The sequence below is a fragment of the Drosophila grimshawi genome, unplaced genomic scaffold (genome assembly GCF_018153295.1).
Source record: "Drosophila grimshawi isolate 15287-2541.00 unplaced genomic scaffold, ASM1815329v1 contig_1377, whole genome shotgun sequence".
Classification (NCBI taxonomy): Eukaryota; Metazoa; Arthropoda; class Insecta; order Diptera; family Drosophilidae; genus Drosophila; species Drosophila grimshawi.
This window is the reverse complement of record NW_025062900.1, coordinates 6,022,089-6,032,255: the sequence shown is the minus strand read 5'-3', so window position 1 is coordinate 6,032,255 and position 10,167 is coordinate 6,022,089. Positions and strand designations below refer to the sequence as shown.

General features: G+C 38.5%; 1 protein-coding gene across 1 annotated transcript; it reads right to left on the bottom strand.

The window, feature by feature from the left end:
- Nucleotides 1-2,377: 2,377 nt before the first annotated feature.
- Nucleotides 2,378-9,407, bottom strand: LOC6562649 (T-box protein H15). The gene is made up of 4 exons (XM_032736124.1): nucleotides 9,101-9,407; nucleotides 6,473-6,962; nucleotides 4,480-4,765; nucleotides 2,378-3,837 (listed from the first exon to the last, which is right to left on the bottom strand). Exons 1-4 carry the CDS (start codon nucleotides 9,348-9,350, stop codon nucleotides 2,974-2,976), a joined length of 1,890 nt encoding a protein of 629 aa, XP_032592015.1. The 5' UTR covers nucleotides 9,351-9,407; the 3' UTR covers nucleotides 2,378-2,973.
- Nucleotides 9,408-10,167: the final 760 nt, after the last annotated feature.

The following is a 10,167-nucleotide window of genomic DNA, read 5'->3' as shown; positions in this document are numbered from 1 at the left end:
TGTCTGCCTGACAACGCTGATTTGTGGGCGTGCATGTAGATGGGGCATGACAAGTGGGTAGGGTGGAGTACCCACCAAAAGAGAGAGAGAGAGAGAGGGAGGGAGAGAGAGAGTGGAAAGAAGTTGCAGACACATTCACAGCTGCTCTTCGCTTCCATGTGCTGTGCTGCGTCGCAGCATTCAATTTACATTCAAATTAAAATGAAACGCCCAAAGGAAGCAGCAACAATTTATGCCAAGGCAGACCAAGTTATACACCCCCAATTCCCCTCCCCACCCCTCAGCTAACATTAGTCTGCTGCTCCCCTTCTCTCGCTCTCTTTCTCGCTCCAACTCTCCCTTGTTTGTTTTAACACTGGAAATACATGGATCTTTGGCGGCCTTGCTTATAAATTAGCTGCGGGACAGTTTGACATATGCCTACACTCAAAGAAAAACGCTGTGCCTAACGAGCTGTATTCTAAGCATATATATATTTAATAATATATATAATATATTCCCAAATATATATGCAAAAATATACTATTTATGCCAAAAAGCAGTCCTCGTCTCATAATCGATATTTTTTTTGCTGAGTGTAGAGAATTATTAAGCTGTTGTCCTGCTGCCGTTGTTGTTGTTGCTGATTACACCAGCTCCTGTAAAGATCACTGATAGCCTAATGTTTTGTTTGTTTGCTTGTGTTTTTTATTTTGTGATTAGTTTGTAATTAACTGAGAGACAGCCAAAAAGAGATCGTCGATGTTAGATATCGGGGGCAGTACTTAAATAAACTAAATTCGGGGTCGCACTAGGTGCCAGATAGACAAATGTCGATAGCACCTTGTCATATATGCATATGTCTATATATTACGACATACATTTATGTAGCTAATTTGGCCTTTATTTCAATAACTTGCCCAAATAATTAGACAAAGTGTTTTACTTTGTTTGAGATCTTTATCCCAGTGCACATTAAAAGTTAATTTCTTTATAATTGGAGTCTTGTGGCTGTGTGCTTCACTTTGGTGGTAGTTTCCTTTATATGTATGTATACTTATATATATATATATATGTTGCATATAGTTATCAAATGTTCAGGCAATCATTTCGATTAGTTCCAGCGCGAAGCGAGTCAGGCAAAAGTATTCGATGACTTATGCCGAGTATCTTTTAAACCCAAACAGAGACTTTCAATACAATTTGGCTACGCTTATCCACACCAGAAGTCGAGACAGCAGACACCAACCATCGATCTATCTCAAACAGTCTCCGTCAGCAGACGGCAGACAGCAGTCAGCGTATCAATCGAGAAATGAGAAATAGGAATTTCACTTTGAGTGACCATGAAAATGCATTCGTTAAACATGTTTTTCCCCCCTTCCACTCCAATCTCCTCCACTCCCAACACCTCCTTGGACGGCTGCTGTTTGTTATCTTCTCTCTTCTCGACCAATTGGTTCTGCTTGCAACGCGTCGCTGGCAAGGCAGGAATTGCGCCTATGGCTACGCTGTGTGTCTTGTGGGGCAAGGATCCCCCTGCAGGATATATGCCAAGTGTGTAGTAGTGTGACGAAGCAAGTGCAGACGTGTGAGAAATTCCCACTTTAGTTGCACAGGATATTTGCCTAGTTGGCAAGTCAAGTGTTTTTTTACCAGCTGAACGCAAATTGAATTGCTTTAATGCTGGGAATGTGTCAAGTTGCATTTAGCTCAACTGAATGAAATATATATTCTGTTTAAATACTGATCTGAATGATATATATATTCTGTTTGGAAATATATGTTTTGCTGGCTCCATGTCAAATGTATTATTATTTTGTACATATTCCAATATAGTTTGAATATATATTCCACGAGCCATGTTTAATTTATTCTTCCATAAATAATATTTAATGCATTTTTTTCTATTTTTCTTTTTTACTGTTCCGCAACATAATTTGTGATATATAAGAAAAGTATAACATTTTTCTACTTTATTCGACTTCTAAGTATATAAAACCATATTAAATCTTTATCTGTCATTCAACACCGAGTAATATTTTTCATAAAATAAACCACGTTTTTGATTTGGTTCACATTTTAAAATTTTTATTGTGTTTATATTTTTTTGTTGTGTTTTTTGTTGTTGTTTTCTTCAATAAATTTTCTTTAAATATTTTTTGTTTTGTTTTTTGTTTGCTCACACTGATGAAACATATATTATTATTATCCTTTTTTGTTTTTGTTGCTTAAACTTAAATTATAATTCTCATATAATATAAATAAAACTAACTGAAGCGTCTATGAATTTATGTTAATACTAGGAATATATAATTTTTATTTTAATGTTTATGTTAAGCATAACTCACATTTAGTGTCCACAAAGATGAAGCATTTTTTATAATTTTTTTTTTTTTTTTTGATTTTTGAAAATTTTGTTTGTTTGTTTGTTTTTTAACTTTACACTGAGATGAGTTTTCGAACAACATTTAAACACTTTTTACAATACAATTTGTTAACTAATATACAGAAAATTTGCTAAATTTGTTTTGGGACTGTACATGTGTTGGAGAATTTTCATAATTTTTACAACAAAAATGCAAAAGAGAGCGAGTTAGAGAGGGAGAGTGATAGAGTTGAAGAGAGAAGGAGAGTGTGAAATATAACAAATAATTTACAACATTTATGCCCGTTTTCTCAATGGATTTCTAAACAAATCGAAGAAAAATGCAATTTAAAAACAATAAATTATTTACGAAAAGTAGAAATAAATAAAATGTTTTTTTCTTTTGATATTTTGAAGCAAGCAGCAAGTATTTCTAGCAATGACAAATTGAAGTCTCAAATTTTTGGCAATATTCTCAAAAGCAAAATTGAGTTTAAATTTTGGGAAATATTTTTTTTTAGAGTTTTGACATTGAGAAAACGAGCCTTACTTTTTTTCTTCATATGTTTTTTTTTTTGGATTAATACTGTTTTTGTGTGTGTTTTGGGGGGAGTCGGCATTCAGCTTTAGTGGGCGGGGCTGCGCGAGGCGTGCGCTGAGGGCGAACCCGCTGCGGACTGAATCGACTGCTGCTGTTGCTGCTGCTGCGAAGGCGGCGCTGACTGCGCCTGCAGCTGATACGGGCTGAAGCGCTGATATTGACGGGGTCGCATATCGGGCGAGGGTGATCCCGACGACGAGGTCGTCGACGACGGCGTCGAGGCGGTGGGCGGCGGCGGCGGTGTCCGATTGGCGGCCATTGCTGCAGCCGCAGCAGCCGCAGCTGCCTGAGCTTGCGCTTGCGCCTGAGCGGCAGCTTGGGCGGCTGCCGCCTGCTGATTGGCGCTGGCCAGAAAGCCGGCGGTTAGCTGCGGCCATTGCTGCTGGAACATGTGAAAGGCGCCCAGGCCGGGGGGTGGATGGGGTGCTTGGGCGGCAGCCTGATACATTTGGGGCATCATTAGTTGCGCGTACGGCGAGTTGCCGCCAAACATTTGCAGATGTTGGCGCGCCTTCTCGAAGAGCGCCATCGAGGCGGGATCGGCGGCGCCCTGCTGTGCCGCAAACTGTTGCATCAACGGATCCGGGAACAGACGCAACGGAGATCTCAGCTGTTGTTCCAACAGCAGCGCCTCCATCGGATCCCGATCAAAGTCAGTGAGGCGCGAGGAGTCGCGAAATCCTTTGGCAAACGGATTCGAATCGATTTTCAATTTGGTTATCAGCTGATTCTGATATGCAGTCACCGCCGTGAACACCGTCTCGGGGAACACATAGGTCTTGTGATCGAGCTCCTGCAGCTCCTTGGGCGTGCTCGGTATGCTCTGGCCATGCGATAAGCGCACCAAATGAATCCTTGGCTGATAGCGATGCATCGAATTGAGCACAATCTGGTGTGGACGGAGAGAGAGAGAGAGAGAGAGAGGGAGGAAGAGGAAAGAGAATTGCGATGTTAGTTGAATGTGTGGAAAGAGTTGGGGTATTCTAGATGTGTACAACATATGTGGCAAGGTCCCTAAAAAATGTATTGATTTTTATAATCTATTTATTATTTTATAAACTATTCAAAATAGATTACTTTTTGCTACAAAATAATAAACAATCAGCAAAGTTACAAAAATGTCCTAACATATTTTTCTTTGACGATAAATGGATTCAAATGTTTTTAGAAATATATTAAAAATCAAATTTTAAGGCATAGAAAACTGAAGCGTAAATTCCCGCAATTTAGAATTATTCTCAATTGAATTAAATTATTCTCAACAAAATATTTTTTATTAAAATACATAGAGAATCTTTAGCCGATGATTCATCAAAGTTTGTAAAAATTTTATGTTTTTTTTGCTTTTATTGTAGGGCTCCTGTTGCTAAGCAAACCTTTCGCGATTCTCGCACAATTATCAATCATTTAACACTCGTCTATCGCGCCTACAATCTCAAATGCCACAGTGCGGGAGAGAGACAGAGAGAGAGAGAGAGAGAGGGAGAGATGTGTTGTCTGCCCTTTCTCAGCTTGCAACTTTGCAACTCACCTGTCCGTTCTTATCCATTTCGTTATTAGTCAGCTTGACCTTCTCGAAGGAGATAACTTGTTTGCGCAGCGCCTCGCAGCTGAAGGGGCTGTCGGGATGGGAGTAGAGGCGAGCCGGAGGCGCTGGATCCGCCTTGCCAGCCACCAGCCACGCGGACCGATGATATGCATAACGATAGCGTTTCGAGTCCATCGGTATTATGTCCAGCAGCACCGCATAACGATCCGCCGGCTGAATCTGACGCAACGGACCCGAGAACGAAACGCGCACCGTGGGGAACATGCGTCTAAAATGAGAAAAAAAAAAAACACCGAGTTTTGTTAAAGGAATGCTTGAAAATATTTATTAATTAAAGTCGCAAAGAAAGAAAAAAAAAAGATACAGCTAGTAATGCGTTAATTTATAACCCTCACAAATGGAGAATATTACTATTATTATTATTAGATTTCTACTTTTCTTATTATTTTTGTCCCTGTGCTATGACAAGTGCAGACAAAAGCGGGGCACAAAACTCTTTAGCGCTGTGGCATCGGCATCCTGTGGTTTTAATGCGCCCTAAGCCTGCGTGTGACATAACCTGGTCGGGTCGATAGAAGGGACCAGGGGACCAGGGGACCGCCCTGATTGTCAACGGACAGACTGGCTGTCTGGGAGCGATATATACAAGTGTATACATATATATATATATATGTATTGCTAAGGTGTGATTTTTACAATATCATTAAAACAGAGAGAGAGAGGAGAGGAGAGCTGCGTGTGTGTGTCTCTCTCCTGGGCCCTTTAACTAGTTCACTCTGTGTGGTCACAGTCACAGTTTGGGAGCAATATACATATATTTAGGTGTGGACAACCCGTGGTTATTGTACGACTTGTCCTGATTTCTTGCGCCTGCTGACAACAGCTACGCCCAAAAAAAAAAGAAAAGAAAAAAAGTGTATACACCTAGAGAAAATACACACAACTTGTGTGTGTATTGTGTGTGGTTGATTGTGTGGCGCAGCTAGAGCACAGGTAGATCGAACCTGAAATCCTTAGACCGCACATGGCTAAATGGCCAACTTCTTCTTCATCTTCCTCGTTTTTTTGTCAGACTTTTGTGTTTGAGAACTGCATGAAATTTGTGTTGACATTGCAAAAATTTGGCATGCTAGTTGCGAGTTTTCCAAAAGTGGAAGGAAGTCGAGTCTTGAGGAAATGCATCGAAAGGTGTGAGGAAAATAAGATTTTGTTTGCTTGAAACATCTGCTAAGATCATTAGCATTTTATACATTTTGTAGAAATGTTGTGGAAATTGACAAAAAAATAAACTACGGAAAAATGTTTGTTTTTTGAAATGTTTTTGATTATAGTATTGCAAATGTATTTGAAAGTTTAGTTAAAACTTGAAAAATGTCAAAATAATGTAGGAAAATTTTAATAATATGCTTGAAATTGCTATGTATTATAATTATTAGTTATTATCCCTTTTTTTGTGCACACAGATTAATATATTTTGTTTTTTGCATTTTGAATATTGATGCTATTAAAATATATTTTGTACATTATTTTCAAAATGGAAAATGTTGTTAAAAATGTTAATTTTCATTAAAAAAAATTAATTTTCGTTCTTCATAGATTGCCAATGAATCTAAAACAATAATAATATAATATTGTTATTAGGCTTTCTGGTATCTTAAATGTAGCTTTTAATTTGTTGTCTCCAATAAAGATTGATAATCGATTTAAGAGTCGATTAAAAAAAATGCACGAGCTGCCACAAAATGTTGCATTTAAAAGCAGCCTTTCACTCAACTAATTCATCCATCTAATTCAATTGCAAAAGGAAATCAATTACAAGCTGAGCTAACTTTCATCTGTCAACTGAACAGCGCTTAACCATTTGTATGTTTAGTTAACTGGAAAGCCAATGATTAATTCAAGTACTGTACTCTTTTTTAGAGGGGTTTTTCTATAGATATATATATATATATTTTTTGTTGCTTTTGTTGCTTACCTTCCCGTTTTGGTGATGATCATTTCGGTGCCCAGTTCGTGAAAGCGATCCCACAGCTCTTTGGTCTCCAAATGGCATTGCACCGGCTTCAGATCATCACAATTACACGAGCCGACAATTTTGGGTGCCTTCTGCACCGGTTCGGGTGTCAAACGCTCCTCACTGTCCTCCGTTCCGGGCGATTGTGGCGGCGTCGAGCAGCGTCCTTGGCTGCTAGTTGAACTTGTGTTCAGCTGTGATTCATTATTATTATTATTATTGTTATTATTATTGCGACTCTTGATGTGTGACACACTGTGATTGTTATTGTTGTTGTTGTTGTTATGGTTGCTGATATTATTGTTATTATTGTTGTTGTTGCTGTGACTGTGATGATGATGATGATGATGATGGTGGTGGTGGTTCAAGCGACGCGCCTTCGTTGGCGGCTCCTCAGCATCGCTGCAGTCGACAACATCCACATCGACCTCATCCTCAATCGAAATGGGACCTGGGAAATGAAAGAAAAGGCAAAGAAATGTTTGACGATTAAAATCACATTTGCCGCAAATTGAATTGGAGGCAACATGTTGCTAATTGCAGTTGTTGCTGCTGCTGTTGTTGCTACTGCTGGCTAGCAACAATGTTGCTGCTGACTTTCAATTAGCTTCACTCTCCCTCTCTCTCTCTCTGTCTCTCCCGGTTGCTGTCTCCCTCTTTGATTGCTGCAGACAGTTCGTCGTCAACGATTTCCGCTTCGACAAACAAGTTAACAAAAATTGGGCTGCATTTTTTTTTTCCTTTTTTTTTTGTTGTTGCGTATTTATTTATTTTTCTTGCAGCAGTTGCAATTTTTTGCGTCTCAAGGTAAAAAGTATAAAACACAAATAACAATAATTGAATTTGTTTATAGTTCATTTGCCTGCTTAAAATGCATAAGCTCATGTCTTTATTAAAAGAGCTACCCCCTCCCCTCCCCACCCGCCCCATCCTCCTCCCTAGCTCTTCTCCAGCTGTTTTGTTGGGTGTCAAAATGCAAACTCAGCAAACACAAATAATATTTTTGTATTGAGTTTGATTATTGTTGCTTTTGCTTTATTCATTTATGCATAAAAGTTTAATAATAATAATAAAAAAAAATGTTCTGCTTTGCCGTCGCTAATTTTTGCTCCTCGTAAAAATTAATAACAATCTCTGATTTTTTTCTGTGTTGTTTTTTTTTTTTGCCAAGCCAATTAACATAAATTTGTTGTCTTTTGTGTGTTTTTTGCTTGAAGCCAATAATAAAAAATTAATATTCAGATTTAAAATAATTTATTTTGAAAGCCGAAATCTAGTACAAAGTGTTTTAACTGCCTTTTGACGATCTCTGACTGATGATTAGCACCGCTTCCCCTCCTCTCCCCTCTCACTGGACACTTTAATTGCATTTGCCGTCGGCTGCTGCTCTAGAAACAAGTTTTCTTTTTTTTCGCTTGACTTTTAATTGTCAATAACAATTAATAAAATCTTGTTTTTATTTTGTACTGTTTTTTTTTTTTAATGATTATTTTCAACAAGTTTGCGCAAATTGTCCAACAATTAGACTGTGTTTGTGGAAGTTAAAAGCGATTACAAATTCACAGTTAAGAGTGTAATTACTTCACAGTTAATTAATACTCGAACACTTGCAAATCTTTAAAGCCGACGGCTTTTAATCTAAATGACCCATTAAACTGCACTTCAATGCACATTTTAAAAGCACATTTCAACTTTGGCCATTATTTGTTGGCCTAATTGATTCGAATGTCAAATTGATTTCTGCTTGAGGAAACCAGTTACTGTTTTTAGTAAATAACTAGCACTTTTTTGTCTAACTATTAACTAACTATTAACTAAAAGCTAATCAATTTAGATTTAAGCTTTAACTAAGTATCAACATATTGCATAAAACTTTGGCAAAATGAGACATTATTAAGTGAAAGTTTCCTAATTCAATTAATGCTTTATTTAAAGAGAAAATGCATAAGAACTTTATTGAATTTAGAAAGCTTAGAGTACTCTAAAAATACTTTACTTAACTTAAGTAAGATAAATTCTTGGGATTTTTATTTGAAACTGGTTTTGTCAAGTTGAAGTCTTTTTTATATATCTACAATGAATGCAGTTTTAAATCTGTATAACTATAAATAAAGAAGCTTTAAATGCATAGCAACTGTTTTAAGTGAATATTCAATCATTCGTAATCGAAATTTGTTTAAAAAAAATCAATGAAATTGCTTTTAATTAATTAATAATTATTAAGCTGAGGCTGAAGTAGAATTTTTGATGCGTAAAGTGTAAACTGAGTGAAAATTAAAGTTTTTAATACGCAAGTATATAAATTTAAGATGAAAACTTCTAAGTTCATGCACAAAAGCTAATATATTGGAGTTTTTCAAGCTTTTTTTTTAGCTAGTAAATTGATTGGTGTTTGAATAAATATTAAGATTAATGGAATTCATTTAAGTTCGCAGAACTTTTTAATATGCGGCAACAAAGTGTTTGGCTTCGAGAGCTTTAACTGTTTTTTAAATCTGTCAAGTGAAATACCCCCTACAACCCGCACTCCCCTTTTCTGCACACTACTTTCCTCTCTTCTTCTTCTGCTTCTTGGTGATTTGTACTCACTTGCGCTGCGAATGGAGGACTCGCGACTGGAGGCATCCTCGCGTGCCATGATTGCCGCTATGGAGAAATCCGTTGCGGAGCCGGCGGCACTTTTGCTATTGGCTGTTGTTGTTTGTGTTGTGGTTGTTGTTTGTGCTGTTGCTGCTGCTCCTGCTGCTGCTGCTGCTGTTGCTGCAGCGTTGCTGTTGTTGTTGGGTGGCGCAACGGCTGAGACGCCATTGCATAAATACGGATGCGAACCGACCAGCATTTTGAGTATATCTTCTTTACTTTTTCTTTTCTACTTGTCAGAGCAAAAGAGAGTTTTTCAAAATTGTATCTTTTTTTTGTTTTGTTTTTTGTGTTTTAATTGTTAGCACTTCTTTAGGAGCACTTAGAAATTGTGCTGCTGCTGCATTTTTGATTTAACTGTAAATGCACACATATAAATATACATATATATATATATATATATATATATATATACACGCACACACACACACACACACACACACACAGGCGGAGAGAGAAACAGTCGAACGGTAATTGTTAAGTTGACGCGAAAAAATGCATTTGAGCGCAACGCGAATTGAGTGTGTGCGCAACGCAAGACAGGCGACGACGAACTGAATTCTCTGTGTGTTGGAAATATCGTTGAGGGAACGAACGAACGAACGTCTTCTGGCTTAGACGACACACACACACACACACGCAAAGAGACTGGCAGCGACGGCAGCAGCAACGAATGGCAGCGGGAAACCAGTTTTCCCAATTTGAACGCAATCAAGTGCAAGCGAGCCAGCGTTAGCAACTTGACATTGGCCGACACACAAGCATGAGCAGTTGCGCAGCACTTGCAGCGAATTCAGCTGGAAGCACAAACAGAGAGAGTTACATAGCTGGGGTTGTGTGTGCGTGTGCGCAAGAGCGTGACAGCCATTAAGCAGACATGCGACTGTCATTGCACTCGCACGCATGCGCTTCTGCCCTGCTTGCCTGCCTGCCTGCCTTCTCGTACTGAGTGGGAGTGGGAGTGTTGACGGCCACTCAGAGCAGCGGCCGCCGCCGCCGCCGCAGCGATGAGCAGC

Bases quoted from the DNA above. Each gene is read 5' to 3' on its own strand.
- LOC6562649 (XM_032736124.1), bottom strand. From the start codon at position 9,350: ATGCTGGTCGGTTCGCATCCGTATTTATGCAATGGCGTCTCAGCCGTT. The intron at 4,766-6,472 runs GTAAGCAACAAA...TTCTCATTTTAG, and splicing joins ATCATCACCAAAACGGGAAG to ACGCATGTTCCCCACGGTGC. The intron at 3,838-4,479 runs GTGAGTTGCAAA...CGTCCACACCAG, and splicing joins AAATGGATAAGAACGGACAG to ATTGTGCTCAATTCGATGCA.